The following is a 23,311-nucleotide window of genomic DNA, read 5'->3' as shown; positions in this document are numbered from 1 at the left end:
GGGAAAGTAGTTCTGCTTTGAAAGTTGATAACCTTGTCACCCCATTTTTGAGAAAATGGCCCTTAAATGTTTTGGTACACCTACTGGAGAGCTCTTCTTTGTCTACATCCGTTCAACATTGTTCACACCCTCTTAAGCCTTAGCCCCACCCATCTCTTTAAGGATTCACATGTGGGCCATGTGCTGAACAGAGTGTGTACAGTAGTATGCTAAACAACCAAAGATTTCAAGACTAAAGGCTGGTTTATACTACGTCTATCGACATGTCTGTAGACAGTTGTCCCAGTGACATCATGAACATTCCGACATCAAACTTGTCGTTATGAAAAAGTATAAACACAAAAACGACAGACCTGGTGGTCCAAAATAGCATAACTGGTGTATTTTAACACCAGTAAACCAGTCAGTTTAAAAATGAATTTAATATGCAGTATGTCAATCTAGCAAAGCAGGCAACTAAAAGCAACTTTCTAAATGTTTTGGTTTGTTTCTAGCTTGTTAGCTAGTTTGTTCATGTTAAGTTAGCTGACGAGCCAGTTCAAATAATGACCATATCATATAGCTGACAACGTCTTAAATTGAGCTAATTTGTATTAATTATTACAGAAGATCATTATTTACAAGTTAATAGCGAGTTAATTACAGAAAATAGTTTACGGTTGTGAGTGTGAAGAAATAAAAGAATGGCATTCAAACTAAACTTTTTGAACTTGGACACTGTCTCTTTGGCCTAACGTTAAATCCTAATTTGGGTTGGTGCAGGTCATGTTCTTCACATTAATGTCTCTGGTAAATGCATGCTATATGAAATACAATCAAAGTTTATTTGTCACATGGACAGGATACAGAAGGTGTAAACGGTACTTTGAAATGGTTACTTGCATAGTGGAGTCTTTTGATTAGACATGTAGTGAAGGTGTGAAGGTGTGTGTCTTTTTGTCAATAACAGCTGGTGTGCGATGTCTAATATTAAAGAAGTCTCAAGGTATTGCTTGCCTGAGGTAGAGTACCTTATGATAAGCTGTAGACCACACTATCTACCAAGAGAGATCTCATCTATATTATTCGTAGCCATCTATTTACCACCACAGACCAATGCTGGCACTAACAGCGCACTCAACCAACTCTACAAGGCCATAAGCAAACAAGAAAATGCTCACTCAGAGGTGGCGCTCCTAGTGGCCGGAACTTTAATGCAGGCAAACTTAAATCAATTTTACCAGCATGTCACATGTGCAACCAGAGGAAACAAAACTCTAGACCACCTTTACTCCACACACATACGAATACAAAGCTCTCCCTCGCCCTCCATTTGGCAAATCTGACCATAATTCTATCCTCCTGATTCCTGCTTAGAAGGAAAAACTAAAGCAGGAAGTACCAGTGACTCGCTCAATGCAGAAGTGGTTAGATGGCGCGGATGCTACGCTACAGGACTGTTTTGCTAGCACAGACTGGATGTTCCCGGATTCATCTAATGGCATTGAGGAGTATACCACCTCAGTCATCGGCTTCATCAATAAGTGCATCGACGACGTCGTCCCCACAGTGACCGTACGCACATATACCACCCACCCAATGGATTACAGGTAACATGCGCATCGAGCTAAAGGCTAGAGCTGCCGCTTTCAAGAAATCCACTAATCTGGACGCCTATAAAGAATCCCCCTATGCCCTCAGACGAACCATAAAAACCAACAAAGCGTCAATACAGGATTAAGATTGAATCGTTCTACACCTGATCTGATGCTCGTCAGATGTGGCAGGGTTTGAAAACTATTACAGACTACAAAGGGAAACCCAGACGCGAGCTGCCTAGTGATGCGAGCCTACCAGAAGAGCTAAATGCCTTTTATGCTTCGAGGCAAGCAACACTGAAGCATACACGAGAGCACCAGCTGATAACGCTCTCGGAGCCGATGTGAGCAAGACCTTAAAACAGGTCAACATTCACAAAGCTACGAGGCCAGATGGGTTACCAGGACGTGTACTCAAAGCATGCGCGAACCAACTGGAAAGTGTCTTCCCTGACTCTTTCTGTAATACCTACATGTTTCAAGCAGAACACAATAGTCCCTGTACCCAAGGAAGCGAAGGTAACCTGCCTAAATGAATACCGCCCCATAGCACTCACGTCAGTAGCCATGAAGTGCTTTGAAAGGCTGGTCATGGCTCACATCAACAGCATCCTCCCGGATACGCTAGACCCACTCCAATTTGCATACCGCCCCAAGAGATCCACAGATGACGCAATCTTAATCGCACTCCACACTGCCCTTTCCCACCTGGACAAAAGGAACACCTATGTGAGAATGCTGTTCATTGACTACAGCTCAGCATTAAACACCATAGTGCCCACGAAGCTCATCACTAAGCTAAGGACCTTGGGACTAAACACCTCCCTCTGCAACTGGATTCTGGACTTCCTGATGGGCCGCCCCCAGGTGGTAAGGGTAGGCAACAACATCAGGGGTGTGTACTTAGTCCCCTCCTGTACTCCCTGTTCACCCATGACTGCATGGCTAAACACGACTCCAACACCATCATGAAGTTTGCTGACGACACAACAGTGGTAGGCCTGATCACCGACAACGATGAGACAGCCTAAAGGGAGGAGGTCAGAGAACTGGCAGTGTGGTGCCAGGACAACAACCTCTCCCTCAATGTGAGCAAGACAAAGGAGCTGATCGTGGACTACAGGAAAACAGACCCACTTTTTAACATCAACGGGGCTGTAGTGGAGCAGGTCGAGAGTTTCAAGTTCCTTGGTGTCCACATTACCAATGTCCTATCATGGTCCGAACACACCAAGACAGTTGTGAAGAGACCACGACAAAACCTTTTCCCTTCAGGAGACTGAAAAGATTTGGCATGGGTCCCCAGATCCTCAAAAAGTTCTACAGCCGCACCATCGAGAGCATCCTGGCCGGTTGCTGTGAAAAGGCGACTCCGGGATGTTGGCCTTCTAGGCAGAGTTCCTCTGTCCAGTGTCTGTGTTCTTTTGCCCATCTTAATCTTTTCTTTTTATTGGCCAGTCTGAGATATGGCTTTTTCTTTGCAATTCTAGAAGGCCAGCATCCCAAAATCGCCTTTTCACTGTTGACGTTGAGACTGTTTTTTTGCGGGTACTATTTAATGAAGTTGATAGTTTAGGACTTGTGAGGCGTTTGTTTCTCAAACTAGACACTCTAATGTACTTGTCCTCTTGCTCAGTTGTGAACTGGGGCCTCCCACTCCTCTTTCTATTCTGGTTAGAGCCAGTTTGCGCTGTTCTGTGAAGGGAGTAGTACACAGCGTTGTATGACATTTTCAGTTTCTTGGCAATTTCTCGCATGGAATAGCCTTCATTTCTCAGAACAAGAATAAACGGACATGTTTCAGAATAAAGTTATTTGTTTCTGGCCATTTTGAGTCTGTAATCGAACCCACAAATGCTGATGCTCCAGATACTCAACTAGTCTAAAGAAGGACAGTTTTATTGCTTCTTTTTATTTTACCTTTATTTAACTAGGCAAGTCAGTTAAGAACAAATTCTTATTTTCAATTTCGGCCTAGGAACAGTGGGTTAACTGCCTTGTTCGGGGGAAGAACGACAGATTTTTACCTTGTCAGCTCAGGGATTTGATCTTGCAACCTTTCGATTACTAGTCCAGCGCTCTAACCACTAGGCTACCTGCCGCCCCTTTAATCAGGACAACAGTTTCCAGCTGTGCTAACATAATTGCAAAAGGTTTTTCTTATGATGAATTTGCCTTTTGAAATGATAAACTTGGATTAGCTAACACAACGTGCCATTGGAACACAGGAGTAATGGTTGCTGATAATGGGCCTCTGTACGCCTATGTGGATATTCCATAAAATATCAGCCGTTTCCAGCTACAATAGTCATTTACAACATTAACAATGTCTACACTGTATTTCTGATCAATTTGATGTTATTTTAATGGACAACAAATGTGCTTTTCTTTCAAAAACAAGGACATTTCTAAGTGACCCCAAACTTTTGAACGGTAGTGTATATAATATGCGGTGTCAAAGGAAAGCCCATAACATTCTCAGAGACTCCAGTCACCCAAGTCATAGACTGTTTTCTCTGCTACCGCATGGCAAGCGGTCCCGGAGCACCAAGTCTAGGTCCAAAAGGCTCCTTAACAGCTTCTACCCCCAAGCCATAAGACTGCTGAACAATTAATCAAATGGCCACCAGACTATTACATTGACCCCTCCTCCATTTGTTTTGCTGCTACTCGCTGTTTATTATCTATGCATAGTCACTTCACCCCTACCTACATGTACCACTTACCTCTAACCTGTACCCCCACATACTGACTCGGTACCGGTACCCCCTGTATATTTTTTAAATTTTTTAATTTGGTAAATATTTTCTCAACTCTTCTTGAACTGCACTGTTGGATAAGGGCTTGTAAGTAAACATTTCACGGTAAGGTCTACACTCGTTGTATTCGGCAAATGTGACAAATAAAGTTTGATTTGATTTTTGATTTGAAATGCCTCTCCTGTGAAGTAGCGACATGGCGACATACGCCTAGTTTCCTGAAACGAGTCACAAATATGCTTCTCTGCATCTATGCTAAAATCTGGGTAAAAGATTGAAAGGGATGTGACTCTTACTCAGCACATTTAGTTATTGCTTGCTTTTCTCAAGTCTAGCATGCCAGCTAAAATAGTTAGACAAGCTAGCTACTCTAACTTGATTGATAGCCTGAAATGGCTTCTTGGTAGCTAGTTATGAGGTTGGGAGATTGGACTAGCTAAAGCCAACTATGGGCATGAGGCCTCTGTGTTTATACGTACATATTTGCATGTGTTTTTGCACATCTGTGTGTGTGTGTATTTCTGTGATGGTTCTATAACATCTTTCAACAGCACTAGGTCAAAGCGCAGATACACTCAACTGATATGATAATATCTTTTTATGTATAGGTCTGTGTGGTCAGTGAGGAAGATCAGAGAATGTTCCTGAACAAGAGAGAGGGATGAGCTGTTCAACTGAGGAGGTGGAGAGGGGACACGTGGTCAGGCGGTTGGAGAAGAGAGGAGAGGAAAGAGAGGTGGGGAGAGCGACTGATGTGCTAGCCAGTTTGTTCTCTTCATATCAGATAAGAGGAGAGCTGCATTCCATCTCTCAGTTGTCAGGCTTCGGGACTTCAGATAGGAGAGACTGCAGAGAGGAGACAGAGCGGATGTTACTGTGTGCTATCTATGGGATTACAGGAGATTTAATAGTGCAACCACAACCACAGCATCAGGTATGAAAGGACTGTTTTAATGATGCGGTGAAGTGGAAATAACATGGCCAGGGGTGTATAGAGGCAGTCAGTCGAAGTGAATGGTCAATTATTAAGGATGCCTGTGACTTCATGTGATGTTACAGAGTCAGGTTTGATGGATGGAGAATTGTACAGTGGGAATAGCATTTTACAAAATGCTGCATTGTCAGTCTTTAGAAGTGAATAGTCAATAGAAATGATTGTATGTGATTTGATGTGATCTGATGTTTCTTTGAATAATAACGTTTAGTCACGTAACATTTACCAGTTCCTTCTTGATCAGCTCTTGCTTGAATGATCTGGAACCAGTTCTATTTTTTGAATACATTTTTATGAAGGTGCCATGTCTGATTGCTGATATTCTGTTTAAACTCAGTTCAGTTCAACCTAAAGCGTCATGCGTACTACTTTCAAGGTGCACAATGCGCTGGTTGTAATTTACTCTGGATAAGAGCGCCTGCTAAACGGCAGAATATATATCATATTGTTATACTACCCATTTTGAGAGGAATGCAAAGAATGCTTTTGGTGTTATCCATGCAGGAAAGAGCTGCAAGGATTCAACGCGGGGAGGGCAGTGAATGGGCAGTCTCAGTGGAGGTCTGTGTCTACATTACACGGAGGACACACACACACTCGTTACACAGTGGATCAGAGGAGACACAGGTCGAGCTCATTTTGACCACCGCTGTGGACGGAGCTTTCTGTTCAAAGCTTGTTGTTGTCTGCTGGATACCGAACGGCTCCTGTTGACCGACGTTGGGTTTGCCAGATTGGAGATCCCTGTTCTTCCATGTGTTGTTGTTATCTCTTGACTGAACTGGGAGCCTGCAGAGTAGAATGCGGGTTAAGTTGTACTTGTATCCTCTTCCTCACACCACCCTTGGGTTTTGCCCTCGACTTTGGACGCAGACTCAGAATCCAGAACAGGGTTTGCTGTTGTTAAGGCCCTTTGCTCCACGAGCTACATGGAATAAGTCAAGTTTACTTGACTAGAGTGTAAATGCGTCTTCACCTTTTATTAGTAATGCTAAGGGGAACTCGGGTAGTCTTTTGTTACCCCAAAACAGAGGACTCAAAATGTCTCTGTGTCAGCCAGAGGAGGAAGACGGATCCTGACTCAGGTCACGTCCGGAGTGGCTCTTCCTGTTATCCCCGCTCTCCCAGGGACGTCTCTCCTGCCATCAGCTTTAGGCCTGACACATCTCAGGCATGCATTTAACTAGGTCGGTCAAACGGATCACTGCGCCATGGTTTCACTTGATGCCTGCTTTTAGAACTTTGCTGTTAAAAGCTCCCTTACGGTGTCCTGTTAGGTTTTCCTGTTGAAGTGCGCCTTACCCTTGATTGACAACTGATGCTGAAAGAAGAACTGAGAACTGAAGTGGAGGCTGAGAACACTATCATGTCAATGTGCGGATATACTTTAGGACTGAGGATTCAACCTGCATTGTGTTGCTTCTTCTTTTTGCCGATATTTTTTTGGCCGTGGGCTTACTGTTACAGTTTCCCCATGATACAAGTCAGTATTCGACGTCCATCCATGTCTGACGAGTCGGGAGATGACATGGAAACCGGCCACTAGGGGCAACAGTGAGCTCTGTTAACTTCTGCTTCCAAGGGTTGCAAGTTTGAATCCAGTGATAGGAAGTTGTTTTTGATGTTTTTGTTTTAAGCCTATCCCAAACCTTGACCGTTCGGGGTTAACGCCTAACCTTAAGGATTTGGCTTTAATGCCTAAACTTAACCGTAAACACTTTGATATTTGACATTTGGAACAACTTTGAAATTTGACGTTTGAGAAACATAGATGAAGGTCTTATTCTGACATGAGACTGTGAGAGCTGGCAGTGCCCACCATCACTCTCTTGCTCTTTCTGTCTCTCTCCCACTCTTCCCTCTCTCTGCCGCCTCTCTCTTTCAGCAGCAGTCCTACGCTCTCTTTGTCTCCCATACACAGTGGTACCTGACTCCAGTGTTCATACTGCCCACACAATGCTCCTAACCACTCTTCTCCTCCTCCTCTCTTCTGCTCCTTCACTGTCTTCCAACTGGTGGCTTAAAACCTACACGAGTCACGATGCTAGTCTTTTCCAGTGCTCCTTTCCTCCTCCTCTCCTCCCCATCCAGTGCTAGTGCTGTATGCCCCCTCAGCGGAGAACTCCCCCAGGCAGCCCTCTCCCTCTCACAGGCCTGCACCCCTGGGTTTTGATTTCCCTCTCTCTCTCTTCTCTGCTTTCAGGGTAGTGTGCTGCAGGTCCTTGAAATATTGAGTATGTGATGTGTTTTTTCTATTTTGGTTACATAATGGAAAAATCTCTGCTTTAAAGTTCCACTAGTTGGACAGGGAGGGATGTTCGTGAACTCATGGGACTTTTCCTTTTTTTCTAGTTTGTTCTGAATCCTTAGCTACTCTCCTCCTTTCTGCAAGACTTTGTTGTTGTCAACTTGCCCTCATCATTGCTCGTGTGTGTGTGTGTGTGTGTGTGTGTGTGTGTGTGTGTGTGTGTGTGTGTGTGTGTGTGTGTGTGTGTGTGTGTGTGTGTGTGTGTGTGTGTGTGTGTGTGTGTGTGTGTGTGTGTATGTAGGCTTCTATGCATGCATGCCTGTCTGTCTGTATACTGTACATGTGTGTGACTGTCACTATGTTTATATGTGTATCTTCTATGTGTTTTATGTGTTTTTCTGTGTGCATGTGTTTCTGTGAGTCTGTGTACAATATATATGTGTTTTCTATGTATGTCCAGTATGTATGCCATTTATACACCTTTGTGGCTGCTTGCGTAGGTGGCTTTGCATTATTCACATACCGCCCACTCCTGCCCTTGCTCTGAAGCCTTCGCTCTCCCTCTCGCTTTCGCTCGCTCTCGCTCTCTCTCTATTCAATTCAATTGACTTTATTGACATGGCAAGTTCATTATTATGACATTGTCAAAGTATACATATCTAAAAATATATATTTACATATAAAGTATATATATATATTTATATATAAACAACTGGTGGGGCCAACAGCAATAATAATAGTAGTAGTGGACATGGGATTACCATTAACAACAACTACAACAACAATATTAATCAGAACAACAATACATTAAAGCAATGGTAGTAGACCAGTGTCAACATGACTGAGAAGACACATAACATGGTATGAAAGAAAAAACAAAACAAGATGGGAAATATTATCGACATTACTTTTCACTGGCTGTCCCTCAGGTTGTGGCAGGAGGACACATATTTGGCTGCCAAAATATTCGATTTTTTCTTCATCTTTTATAGTTTCAAATTCTTTGTATTGAATTATAATTTTGGGAAAGAAATATTCTCTTAGGTCTGAGTATTTGTCACAGTGTTATAGGAAATGCAGCTCTGTCTCTACCTCTCCCCTGGAGCAGAGTGAGCACAGCCTGTCCTCTCTGGGCAGCCAGGTTTGTCTGTGACGACCGGTCTCTGTAGCCAGACCGTGCTCACTGAGTCTGTACCTAGTCAATGTTTTCCTCAGTTTTCTATCAGTCACAGTGGTCAGATAGTCTGCCACCATGTACTGTCTGTTTAGAGCCAAATAGCATTGAAGTTTGCTTCGATTTTTTGTGGTGCCTTTCCAAAAGGTGATATTTATTTATTTTTGATTTGTGATGATTCCCTCCCTCCCTCCCTCCCCCCCTCCCTCCCTCCCTCCCTCCCTCCCTCCCTCCCTCCCTCCCTCCCTCCCTCCCTCCCTCCCTCCCTCACTCACTCACTCACTCACTCACTCACTCACTCACTCACTCACTCACTCACTCACTCACTCACTCACTCACTCACTCACTCACTCACTCACTCACTCACTCACTCACTCACTCACTCACTCACTCACTCCCTCCCTCCCTCCCTCCCTCCCTCCCTCCCTCCCTCCCTCCCTCCCTCCCTCCCTCCCTCACTCACTCACTCACTCACTCACTCACTCACTCACTCACTCACTCACTCACTCACTCACTCACTCACTCACTCACTCACTCACTCACTCACTCACTCCCTCCCTCCCTCCCTCCCTCCCTCCCTCCCTCCCTCCCTCCCTCCCTCCCTCCCTCCCTCCCTCCCAATTTAAATGAGATTTCTAAAGAATACTGAATGCATTCAGGTGGGAGCTGCACATTTCTGATCAAAGCATGTATTCCCACATCACTTGTCTCTGCTTTGTACTCTCTGCCCCACTCACTCACTCACTCACTCACTCACTCACTCACTCACTCACTCACTCACTCACTCACTCACTCACTCACTCACTCACTCACTCACTCACTCACTCACTCACTCACTCACTCACTCACTCACTCCCTCCCTCTCTCCCTCCCTCCCTCCCTCCCTCCCTCCCTCCCTCCCTCCCTCCCTCCCAATTTAAATGAGATTTCTAAAGAATACTGAATGCATTCAGGTGGGAGCTGCACATTTCTGATCAAAGCATGTATTCCCACATCACTTGTCTCTGCTTTGTTCTCTCTGCCCCACTCACTCACTCACTCACTCACTCACTCACTCACTCACTCACTCACTCACTCACTCACTCACTCACTCCCTCCCTCCCTCCCTCCCTCCCTCCCTCCCTCCCTCACTCACTCACTCACTCACTCACTCACTCACTCACTCACTCACTCACTCACTCACTCACTCCCTCCCAATTTAAATGAGATTTCTAAAGAATACTGAATGCATTCAGGTGGGAGCTGCACATTTCTGATCAAAGCATGTATTCCCATCACTTGTCTCTGCTTTGTTCTCTCTGCCCCACTCACACACACACACACACACACACACACACACACACACACACACACACACACACACACACACACACACACACACACACACACACACACACACGTTTGTTTTACTATCCTTGTGGGGACACAACAAAATTATATTTACCCTAACACCTATGCCTAGAAAAGCCTTTTCCTTGTGGGGACCGGTGAAATGTCCCCACTTGTCCAAATTATCCTTGTTTTACTATCCTTGTAAGGACTTCTGGTCCCCACAAGGATATTAAAACCAAACACACACACACACAGATACACACTTACTACCCCCAACCCATACTTTTATGCATGCTCATCTAATGAGGCCCATTCTGTAATATGTCTATTCCTCTGACCCACTTACAATGTTTCCCTTTGAAAGAGCAAATACGGATAACCATTTAAATAACACAGTGGGTCATTAAATCAGTCAAATTCTCTCTTCAGTGCCTCTGTAATGCTACTGCACTCTTCAGTTCTGTAGTGTCTTCCACTTCGCTTTTGTTTTCCTATTTCCCCCCCCCCTTGTTTTCCACCATACATTACCCCATGTATGGTGTTAGTTAACTCACTCTATATCTTTCGTGCTCTCTTTCTCTCTCTCATTCTCTCTTTCTCTCCTTCATTCTCTCGCTCATTCTCTCTTTCTCTCCCTCACTCTCTCTCTCTCATTCTCTTGCTCTCTCTCTCTCCACTCTCTCTCTCTCCACTCTCACTCTCTCCCCCTCTTTCTTACTCTCTCTCTCTTTCTCTCGCTCTCTCTCTCTCCATCGCTCTCTCATTCTCTTCATTTCATCTGAGAGCATCTCTGTTTTATGTTTGAAGTGATCCTCCTCTCCTGTGATGTTGATCTGACTAACCATATGGGTCTGATGAGACGCGTTGCCGTTCACGCTGTGACGCTCTTTGGTCACCAGGGGCAACAAATCGAGGACACCTGGGCACCTCTCAAGGTAGATGAGATGAGGATGGAACCTTTTTATACAGGAAATAAAAACATAGTAAACAAAAACAGTGGGCTCATTAGCATATTCATATTCCATACACCCCTTAGCCTGGGGGAGGGGGGGGGGGTCACCATTGTGATGATCGAGACTATCTAATGAGGCCCATTCTGTACTATTTATATTCCTCTGATCCACTTTCCCTTCTTCTCATTGAAAGAGAAAACATGGATTAACCATTTAAACAACACAGTGGCTCATTAAATCTGCCAAACTTTCTCCTCAAGCTCTCTCTTCAGTGCCTCTGTGAGGTAGCCAACTACAAAAATTGCATCAACTGGTTACAAGTAAATTAGTTAGGTTTTCTCAATGGAAAAAAAGTACATTTGTTGAAACCAAATGCAAACTGTTGTAACTGTTGATTATTAACAAACGTATATTTCTAGTTGAAACCTATTTCTTTCAGCACTTAGCTTACTTTCCCCCTTTGGTTAAACCTAATAAAGACATTCAATATATTAAGTACTGGAGGCCAACGTTGCTTTAGATCCAACCGGCCTCACAACCGCAGACCACGCGCATGGCGTTGTGAGGGTGAGAGGTTTGCTGATGTCAATGTTGTGAACAAAGTGCCCCATGATGGCAGTGGGGTTATAGTATGGGCAGGCATAAGCTACGGACAACGAACACAATTGCATTTTATCAATGGCAATTTGAATGCACAGAGATACCGTGACGAGATCCTGAGGCCCATTGTCGTGCCATTCATCCGCCGCCAACACCTCACGCCACCAACACCCCAACACCTCATGATGATAATGCACGGCCCCATGTCGCAAGGATCTGTACACAATTCATGGAAGCTGAAAATATCCCAGTTCTTCCATGGCCTGCATACTCACCAGACATGTCACCCATTGAGCATGTTTGTCTCCTCTCTCAATATGTCTCCCAATGTTGTTGATATAGATAATAAACAGCAGGGGACCTAAAATTGATCCTTAAAGCACACCCGAAGATGGTGTCCGACTTACAATCATCTACCTTAACACACTGGGTTCGATTTGACAGGTACTTCACGAACCACTCCAGAGCATGACCAGTAATCCCAATACACTTCAATCTCTGCACCAAGACAATATGGTCCACATTGTCAAATTCCTTTGCCAAGTCTGTGAATACAGATACACCATGCAGCCTTCTATCCAGGGCACAGTGAATATCATTCAAACCTTCAAAGTTGCTGTGACAGTGCTGTGGCCACACCTGGAACCTGATTGCATAACACTCAAAATACGGTTTTCCTGGAGGTAGGCCTTAAGCCGCTTATTGACTAGAGACTCCAATACCTTTGCTGTCTCTACTGATTTCTCACTATTTCTCATTGTGAGCACATTGGCAGCCTTTCGTTTTGCTCTCCACTACGGAGTTCCGACCAAGAGTCAAAACACAAGACAGATGTAATGCCAAAAGGGTCTCATAAATTTCGTCTGATAATATTTTGATTTCAGCAAGTTACTCTGGGATTGCTATTGCAGATGGAAGTGATCTACCTTGCTCAATCTGTGCATGGTCCCTGGCAAATAAACTGCATTTTATATCTGTTCTCAGAAAGTGGAGCAGTGGAACTGTAATTCCGACTTATTGCGATGCATTTCACTCTAGATGTGTTCCCAGAAGATAAACCAAGCGTTTTTCCCCTTTAAAGGCACACCCCTTCATTTGAAAAATCAACTAAACAGGAGTCCTGCCATGGACACTGTTTACAAACTATGGAGTTTAACATATTTATTTGGGGTTCTGATGGGGTTTGACCTTTGAACTAAGCTCATGAAGCATTCATAGGTGATATTCTTCAGGTATCAACAGCTGTATCATCAATGGCTACATTTAAATGTCCCAAAATGAATGTTCCAATTGCAGATCGTAGCTTTAAGCCTGTTTCCCTGAAGCTGTGAAACAAGCAGCTCCTGTGGATACATTCCTGCTCCAATCAGGCACCCAGAACGGTGTGTGTGTGAGTGTGCGCTTGTGTGCGTGCATGCGCACTACTGTAGTTACTGTGTGTGCCTACTGTGCGTGCCTACTACTGTGTGCTGTTGAAGGGTGATGTAATAAGTTATGTGTTAGGATATTACGATGACTGTCGAAGGGGAATGGCCTATATGACTTCTGATAGAATTTAGCAAGAGTTGAATGGGGTACAAGATGGACACTATAGGGCAGGATATCAGAGCTAGTGAACAGAAGGCTAAAGTTGTGTGGTGTACTGTATGATTAATGTCAATGGAGTGAGTGAGGTACTGTAGCAATTAGCTTCTAAAAAGAGATGTGATATAATCAGTAATGTGTAAGGATGACTGTTGAGGGGAGTGACTTCTACACTTACACGTCTCACATGCACAATTGCTGTTTCTGTTTCATTCTTACTTCCTTGACTCTAAATGAGGTATTGCAGGATATAAGAGTTGATGAACAGAAAGTTAAATATGTTGTGTGATACAATCAGAGTAAATGGAAGTTTTCGTAAAGCAAGAGCTAGTTTCGTATCTACTGAACAAAAATATAAACGCAACTTGCAACAATTTCAAAGATTTAACTGAGTTACAGTTCTTGGAAGGAAATCAGTCAATTTAAATAAATTCATTAGGCCCTAATCTATAGATTTCACATGACTGGGCAGGGGCGCAGCCATGGGTGAGCCTGGGAGAGCATAGGCCCACTCACTTGGCGGTGGGCCTGGCCCCCCCCCCCCCCCCTCCACTCCGGAAGCCAGATGTGGAGGTCCTGTGCTGGCATGGTTACACATGGTCTGTGGTTGTGAGGCCGGTTGGACGTACTCTCAAATTCTCGAAAACAATATTGGAGGTGGCTTATGGGAAAGAAATGATCATTCAGTTCTCTGGCAACAGCTCTGGTGGACATTCCTGCAGTCAGCATGCCAATTGCACGCTCCCTCAAAACTTGAGACATCTGTGGCATTGTGTTGTGTGACAAAACCGCGCATTTTATAGTGGCCTTTTATTGTCCCCGGCACAAGGTGCACCTGTGTAATGATCTTACTGTGTAATCAGCTTCTTGATATATTCAGAGAAATACGCTTTTTGTGCATCTGGAAAATGTCTGGGATCTTTTATCTCAGCTCGTGAAACATGGCAACATCACTTTACACGTTGTGTTTATAATTTTTGTTCAGTATACTGTATATACTTGACTACTGTATGACTGATGCTTCTTAGTGGTTAGAGCGTTGGGCCAGTAACCGAAAGGTTCGCTGGATCGAATCCCCTCGCTGACAAGGTAAAAATCTGTCGTTCTGCCCTGAGCAAGGCAGTTAACCAACTGTTGCCCGGACGCCGAAGACCTCTGGTTCAGAGGGGTTTGGATTAAATGCGGAAGACACATTTCAGCTAAAGGCATTCAGTTGTACAACGGACTAGGTATCCCCCTCTCTCCTTTCTTCTATCTGTGTCCTGATGCCCTAGCAGGCAGCCTCTTGGGGCTATGCCCCCGCCCCCTCTCTATCTTTCAATGCTCTTCATTACTAACTCATTACAACAGCATCAAACTTTAATGAGACACTCTCATTCAACGACGCACACCCTTCCAGGCCTTAATATGTTTTCAGACAAAGGTGATTGTACATTGTATACGTGCATGCGTGTGTGTACATGCGACAGAAATAATTACCTCTGTCAGTGCTGTACATGTTTCCCCTGAGCTGTGAGAATTTGCGATTGGACCCTCTGGGCTACTGTAGCACATTAACTAGACAGTCTGGTTAATATCAGGAAATAGGAAAATGTATCAGTTGGTACACGCACACGCACACCGTTAGTTCGTGTTTTACTCTCTGTCCCTCGTTGCTTTTTTCTCTCTCCTCCTCTACCGTACTTTCTCTCTCTTTTCCTCTCTTTTTTTCTGTCGCTCTTCTCTTTCTCTTTGATTTTGTATTTCTGTCTGTCTCTGTCTCTCTGTTTCTCTGTCTCTGTCTCTCTTTCTCAGCACGTCTGGATTGTCACTAGTCATCAGACAGTCTGGGATATATCGGGGAAATAGGAAAACATATCCCATGGTACACACACGCACACACGGACGCGCACACAAACACACACATACACAGGACCAGGATTAATTCAGCACAACAACTTGACCTCCAGGTCAGATCTATTTTCAAAACTAAATGGATAGACATTTGTTTTAGAGCAGTGTGGAAGTACTCCAAAGTTGTTGGAGAAGACATTGTTTACAAGGTGAGAAATGGAAGCAAAGAGAAAGAGAGACAGAGACAACGAGAAAGAGAACAGCGACATCACTCCCTCCCGCGGTCCCTTCATCTCGCCGTCCAGCCAAGGACTGTAGCTTACTTTATTTTTCAATCAACAGAATACACTACATAACAAACAGGCCTATAAGGACATAGGAATAGGCACAAAACAGTACTACAAAAAGTGACAACACAACCATGAAATGTGAATGAGGGGGGGGGGGGGGGAAAGAAGGAAAGAAAGTAGCAGAGGACAGTAGCTTACTCTCACCCCACCTGGAGAAATGAGAAATGAACGTTTGGTTTGTAGTAAAAGGAGAAGAAGAATGTCAAAAATCGGAGTTATGTGTGCTAGCTAAGCTACCACGAATCGTTTGCCAACACTGCCGTGGATGGATGTCTTTGTCCATGAATTCCATGTGAATTAATTCAGAAACCCAAAACACTGTGTCTTTGTATGCTGTAGGCTTTGTGCGCACATGGAGTTTAAAAGATTGACGTGTTGTCTTGTTTAGTAAATGTCAGCGCATTACATTCAAGCTTTATCTTGAATAGTGCGATTTTTTTGTTCCTGACCAATGTCAAATATGGGCTCCGTGCTCATACACCATGTATGTGTGTTTAATTCTTCAACTGTGTCAATATGCACAAACTTCAAGACATGCTATTTGACGACAGACTGTAGGCCACGTCTGATGCACTGTAGGAGCTGCATCACTAGATGACGCTGTTGCATATAATGTTGAAATGGCCCAGAGGAAAGAGACATCTCTGGAGCAGCTTTTATGAAAGTAAACATAAGATAAGAACATAAGCCTTGGGGCTGGTTTCCCAGAACAAGGTTAGATTAAGCCTGTAGGTCAGGGATGCTCCTATTTTTGGGCTTGGTGGGCCAAAATATATTCTGAGTGGTGGGCCGCAGATCGAACAAATAGACATGAGGTATTTAAGCAGTAAGGCCCGAGGGGGTGTGGTATATGGACAATACCACGGCTAAGGGCTGTTCTTATGCAAAGTGCTTTATTGATATTGTAAACTGGTTACCAAGGTAATTAGAACAGTAAAATGTAATTTTTTTATCGCACACGGAGTGAGTCAATGCAACTTATTATGTGACTTCTTAACCAAATGTTTACACCTGCATTTATTTAGGCTTGCCATAACAAAGGGGTTGAATACTTACTGACTCAAGAATACTTACATTTCAGCTTTTCATTTTTTACTTTTGGTTTTGTACACCAGCGTCAAACAGCTGAAAATACAATATTTTGGGTTATGGAAAATATATTTCACAGTGTTTTAGATGGTACAATGATTCTCTACACTATACTTGCTAGTTTTGTCACAAACTGTAAATTAGGTGAACTATTTGAATTTTAGCAAACAGGAAATGGCGGAGCGATTTCTTCATAGTGCATCTTTAATTCATTTGTAAACATTTCTAAAAACATCATTCCACGTTGACATTGTGGGGTATTGTGTGTGGGCCAGTGACACAAAATCTAAATTTAATTGAATTTCTTTGAGCCTGTAACAAAATGTGGAAAAAGAAGAAGATTAAATATGCTTCAACTGGTGTGTGTATTTCTACACCCCCCCCCCCCCCCCCCCCCCCACTTTGCCATACCCTAGGCTTAGCTGAATTTACGCCACTTCCTGTGGCAACGGCTATGGATGCAAGGACTGACCATAGATATCAAATTACAGTTGTAGCCCTTTCCTGCAGTCAATTACCAAATCTCCCTCTTTGGCCTCATAGGTGGAACGTTTTTCATAATTTCATAATTAATAAAGATTATTAAAAAAAAAATATTTATATATAATTGTTTTTCACAATTCCTGACATTTAATCCCAGCAAAAAATCCCTGTTTTAGGACAGTTAGGATCACCACTTTATTTTAAGAATGTGAAATGTCAGAATAATAGTAGAGAGAATGATTTATTTCAGCTTTTATTTTTTTCGTCACATTCCCAGTGGGTCAGAAGTTTACATACACTCAATTTGTATTTCGTAGCATTGCCTTTAAATTGTTTAACTTAGGTCAAACGTTTCGGGTAGCCTTCCACAAGCTTCCCACAATAAGTTGGGTGCATTTTGGCCCATTCCTCCTGACAGAGCTGGTGTAACTGAGTCAGGTTTGTAGGCCTCCTTGCTCGCATTCGCTTTTTCAGTTCTGCCCACACATTTCCTATAGGATTGAGGTCAGGGCTTTGCGATGGCCATTCCATCACGTTGACTTTGTTGTCCTTAAGCCATTTTGCCACAACTTTGGAAGTATGCTTGGCGTCATTGTCCATTTGGAAGACCAAGCTTTAACTTCCTGACTGATGTCTTGAGATGTTGCTTCAATATATCCACATAATTTTCCTCCCTCATGATGCCATCTATTTTGTGAAGTGCTCCAGTCCCTCCTGCAGCAAAGCACCCCCACAACATGATGCTGCCACCTCCTTGGTTCACGGTTGGGATGGTGTTCTTTGGCTTACAAGCCTCCCCCCTTTTCCTCCAAACATAACGATGGTCATTATGGCCAAACAGTTATATTTTTGGTTCATCAGACCAGAGGACATTTCTCCAAAAAGTACGATCTTTGTCCCCATGTGCAGTTGTAAACCGTAGTCTGGCTTTTTTATGGCGGTTTTTGAGCAGTGGCTTCTTCCTTGCTGAGCGTCTTTCAGGTTATGTCGATATAGGACTTGTTCTACTGTGGATATAGATGCTTTTGTACCTGTTTCCTCCAGCATCTTCTCAAGGTCCTTTGCTGTTGTTCTGAGATTGATTTGCACTTTTCGCACCAAAGTATGTCCATCTCTAGGAGACAGAGCGCGTCTCCTTCCTGAGCGGTGTGACGGCTGCGTGGTCCCATGGTGTTTATACTTGCGTACTATTGTTTGTACAGATGAACGTGGTACCTTCAGGCGTTTGGAAATTGCTCCCAAGGATGAACCAGACTTGTGGAGGTCTACACATTTGAGTCAATTGCACCTCCAATTGACTCAAATGATGTCAATTAGCATATCAGAAGCTTTTAAAGCCATGACATTATTTTCTGGAATTGTCCAAGCTGTTTAAAGGCACAGTCAACTTAGTGTATGTAAACTTCCGACTTCAACTGTATTTATATATTGTGTTTCTATGTCAAACAGTTTTGTTATATTTCAGTCTTCTGTGATGTATATAAAGTGTAATATTGTGATGCAAACTCAAAATGTTCACATTTCAACTCCATATCTGACAGGGCACAGGTGTCTTCTGTTTTTTTAAGTCCATAACCATGTGTGTGAAGTGTGTACCTTTGTTTCAAAGTCAATTTGTTGAAGACTACCAAGAATCACTCTCTGTGACCCTGATTCAGCCCACTGCAGTGAAAAGTTAACCATGTTTTTAGCCTATACAGTGGTTGTTTACATTTAGTTTGTTTAAAAAACAGTGGAGTAAAACAAGTTTATATTTTGGGTTCTGATGGGGTACGACAGTTGAACTAAGCTCATGATGTATTTATACGTTATGTTCTTCAAGAATCAATGGAAACATGTCATTAATATGTCCTAAAATGGATGTACCAACTAAGGATTGCCCCTTTAACTGTCAGTGACCTTCATACAGCAGAACTACATTGAGTATACCAAACATTAGGAACACCTTTCTGATATTGAGTTGCACCCCCCCCCCCCCTTTTGCCCTCAGAAAAACCTAAATTCGTTGGGGCATGGACTCCACAAGGTGTCGAAAGCGTTCCACAGGGATGCTGGCCCATGTTGACTCCAATGCTTCCCACAGTTGTGTCAAGTTGGCTGGATGTCCTTTGGGTGGTGGACTATTCTTGATACACAGTGTGAAAAACCCAGCGTTGCAGTCATTGACACAAACTGGTGCGCCTGGCACCTGCTACCATACCCCGTTCAAAGGCACTTACCGATTTTGTCTTGCTCATTCACCCTCTGAATGGCACACATACACAATTCGTGTCTCATCTGTCTCAAGGCTTAAAAATCTTTATTTTCCTCCCCTTCATCTACTACACTGATTGAAGTGGATTTAACAAGTAACGTCAGTAAGGGATCATAGCTTTCACCTGGATTCACCTGGTCAGTCTATGTCACGGAAAGAGCAGGTGTTCTTAATGTTTTGTGTACTCAGTGTATGTCGCCATTTGAACGTGATCCGTTACCTGCCCCAACAAAATGTATTCTGTCCATTGTTCTGCAAATGTCCCGTAAAATCATTCCCCTGTCCCGCATTTGGGCTTTTTTAGATGTCTTCACCTTAATTCCACTGGTGGAAACATGCTACTGCAACATGTTAAAACCATCTTTTCAAATGTGAGGAGCAAATGTGCAATTCTACATGTGAAAGTGAGATTTTCACAGTTGGAGTTTTCTTACATGTGCAAATATGGTTTCATGAGTAAAATGTAAGTTCACCATGAAAACAGCTACAGTATTTCACATGTGAACCTGCACATTTGACATGTGTTTTCTTTGCAAGGGTTTCTTAATTGAAAGGGCTTTTTAGTCCAATCTGTGTCCGGGAAAGTGGCTCTTGAAGTAAAAGGTCTTCAAGAATATATATCTGAGTGATCTGAATAGGTGTTGTGTTTCTACCATATACTATAGGGTTTCAACCATCTATAATTCTGTATTTTTTCAATCACTCTCAGATGAGCCCTGTGGAGATCTGAAAGCGGAGAGCAGCCCCAGCTTGAGCCCCAGCATGGACATTGAGATCACAGCCAAGGAGAGAGGAGTACTGGAGAACAACGAAAAGGAGACAATGGACAGAGATCAGGAGGAGGAGGTAGAGAAGCTCTTATATTTGTTGGTGGTATCTGTTGTAGTCTTTATTCGTCTGGCATGTTTATGGGTCCTGATTTTGTATTCAGTTTTTTTGTTTTATGTGTGTCTTTTTTTAATCTGCTGCTGTTTGACATTACATTTAGTTTCCATGTGATTGATACCATTTCCATTCACTCCATTCCAGCCATGATTATGAGCTGTCCTTCCCTCACCAGCCTCCTGTGAGATGGCTGCCGTTTTACGGGCTCTTAACCAAATGTGCTATTGTGTGTGTGTTTTTTTTGTTGCGTTATTTGTAACTTATTTTTGTTCATAATGTTTCTGCCACCGTTTCTTATGACCAAAAAGAGCTTCTGGATATCAGGACAGCGATTACACCCCTCGTACTGGATGAAGATTTTTTATTTAACGAGTTGGACGCGAAGGATTTACTTCAGACACCGTTTTAAGGCCAACATCCCCATCATTCGCAGGAGAAAGAGATGGAGATATCGGGGACGTAGGTTGGGGTGCCTTGTAAGGATCTGACAGCGAGTTGGTAATCTGCCTCTACCATCAGTCCTATTAGCCAACGTACAACCATTGGATAACAAAATAGACAAGCTACGATCACGAATACCCTACCAACTGGACATTAAAAACTAATATCTTATGTTTCACCGAGTCGTGGCTGATCGACGACAAAATACAGCTGGCGGGGTTTACGCTGCATCGACATGACTGAACAGCTGCCTTCGGTAAGACAAGGGGTGGCGGTCTGTGTATATTTATGTAAACAACAGCTGGTGCACAAAATCTAATATTTAGGAAATCTCAATGTTTTGCTCGCCTGAGGTCGAATATCTCATGATAAGCTGTAGACCACACTATTTAACAAGAGAGTTTATCTATATTTTTCATAGCTGTCTATTTCCCACCAAAAAGAACACACTCAATGAGCTGTATAAGGCCATAAGCAAACAGAAAAACGCTCATCCAGAGGCGGCGCTCCTAGTGACCAGGGACTAATGAAGGGAAAACTTAAATCCGTTTTACATTTCTACCATGTTAAATGTGCAACCTGAGGAAAAAAAAACTTCAGACCACCTTTACTCCACACACAGAGACATGTACAAAGCTACACCTTGCCCTCCATTTGCCAAATCTGACCATAATTCTATCCTCCTGATTCCTGCTTACAAGCAAAAACTAAAGGAGGAAGCACCAGTGACTCGGTCAATAAAGAAGTGGTCAGATGACGCAGATGCTAAGCTACAAGACTGTTTTGCTAGCACAGACTGGAATATGTTCTGGGATTCTTCCGATGGCATTGAGGAGTACACGACATCACTCACTTGCTTCATCAATAAGTGCATAGAAAATGTCCCCACAGAAGCCATGGATTACAGGCAACATCCGCACTGAGCTAAAGGGTAGAGCTTCCGCTTTCAAGGAGCGGGACTCTAACCCGGACGCTAATAAGAAATTCCGCTATGCCCTCAGACGAACCATCAAACAGGCAAAGCGTCAATACAGGACTAAGATTGAATCATACTACACCGGCTCCGACGCTCATCGGATGTGGCAGGGCTTGCAAACTATTACAGACTACAAAGGGAAGCACAGTCGTGAGCTGCTCAGTGACACGAGCCTACCAGACGAGCTAAATTACTTCTATGCTCGCTTCGAGTCAAACAACACTGAACAATGCATGAGAGCATCAGCTCTTCCGGACGAATGTGTGATCATGCTCTCCATAGCCGATGTAAGACTTTTAAACAGGTCAACATTCACAAGGCCGCATGGCCAGATGGATCAGCAGGACGTGTCTGTAGCCATGAAGTGCTTTGAGTTTGGTCATGGCTCATAATCAACACCAATATCCCAGAAACCCTAGACCCACTACAATTTGCATATCGCCCCAAGAGATCCACAGATGAAGCAATCTCTATTGCACTCCACACTGCCCTTTCCCACCTGGACAAAAGAAACACCTACGTGAGAATGCTATTCATTGACTACAGCTCAGCGTTCAACACCATAGAGCCTTCAAAGCTCATCACTAACCTAAGGACCCTGGGAATAAACACCTCCTTCTGAAACTGGATCCTGTACTGGTGGTAAGGGTAGGTAACAACATGTCTGCCATGCTGATCCTCAACACGGGGGCCCCTCAGGGGTGTGTGCTCAGTCCCCTCCTGTACTCCCTGTTCACCCATGACTGCAAGGCCAGGCATGACTCCAACACCATCATTAATGGTTTGCCGATGACACAACAGTGGTAGGCCTGATCACCGACAACGATGAGACAGCCTATAGGGAGGAGGTCAGAGATCTGGCCGTGTGGTGCCAGAATAACAACCTCTCTGTAACGCTTGTTCTCCTCCTCTTCGTCCGAAGAGGAGGAGTAGAGATCAGACCAACATGCAGCGGGTTTAGAAAACATAATGAATTTATTAAACGGCGAAGACGAACACGAAACAACACTTGGAATAATTACAAAATAACAAAACGAACGAAGACAGACCTGAACTAGAGAACTTACAAATAACACGAAGAACGCACGAACAGGTATAGACTACAAACAAAAACGCTACAGTCCCGTGTGGTACGAACATACATACAGACACGGAAGACAACCACCCACAAACAAACAGTGTGAACACCCTACCTTTATATGGTTCCCAATCAGAGGAAACGTCAAACACCTGTCTCTGATTGAGAACCATATAAGGCTAATTACCAATGACCTAAACATAGAAACACAAAACATAGAATGCCCACCCCAACTCACGCCCTGACCAACTAAACACATACAAAAATAACAGACAACAGGTCAGGAACGTGACACTCTCCCTCAACGTGATGAAGACGAAGAAGATGATTGTGGACTACAGGAAAAGGAGGACTGAGCACACCCCCATTCTCATTGACGGGGCTGTAATGGAGCAGTTTGAGAGTTTCAAGTTCATTGGTGTCCACATCACCAACAAACTATCATGGTCCAAACACACCAAGACAGTCGTGAAGAGGGCATGACAAAGCCTATTCCCCCTCAGGAGACAAAAAATATTTGGCATGGGTCCTCAGATCCTCAAAAAGTTCTACAGCTGCACCATAGAGAGCATCCGGACAGGTTGCATCACTGCCTGGTATGGCAACTGCTCAGCCTCCGACCGTAAGGCACTACAGAGGGTAGTGCGTATGGCCCAGTACATCACTGGGGCCAAGCTTCCTGCCATCCAGGACCTCTATAC

At 43.7% G+C, this 23,311-nt stretch overlaps 1 protein-coding gene across 8 annotated transcripts in view; it reads left to right on the top strand.

Moving 5' to 3' along the window:
• The window catches only part of LOC129866636 (coiled-coil domain-containing protein 136-like), a 46,957-nt gene that overhangs the window by 1,022 nt on the left and 22,624 nt on the right, over positions 1-23,311 (top strand). For 4 of the 8 annotated variants that reach the window (XR_008761507.1, XM_055939398.1, XM_055939399.1 and 1 more), the window contains exon 3: positions 19,940-20,076. Coding sequence is in view for 7 of the 8 variants with exons in the window: in XM_055939398.1 (XP_055795373.1) it covers positions 19,940-20,076 (137 nt within the window). In the remaining variant the exon portion in view is untranslated. The other 4 variants (XM_055939401.1, XM_055939402.1, XM_055939403.1 and 1 more) reach the window with 4 other exon arrangements.

The sequence above is a fragment of the Salvelinus fontinalis genome, chromosome 12, assembly GCF_029448725.1.
Source record: "Salvelinus fontinalis isolate EN_2023a chromosome 12, ASM2944872v1, whole genome shotgun sequence".
Taxonomy (NCBI): Eukaryota; Metazoa; Chordata; class Actinopteri; order Salmoniformes; family Salmonidae; genus Salvelinus; species Salvelinus fontinalis.
Note: the sequence above shows the minus strand (reverse complement) of the source record. Positions and strands in the feature narration are given on the sequence as shown.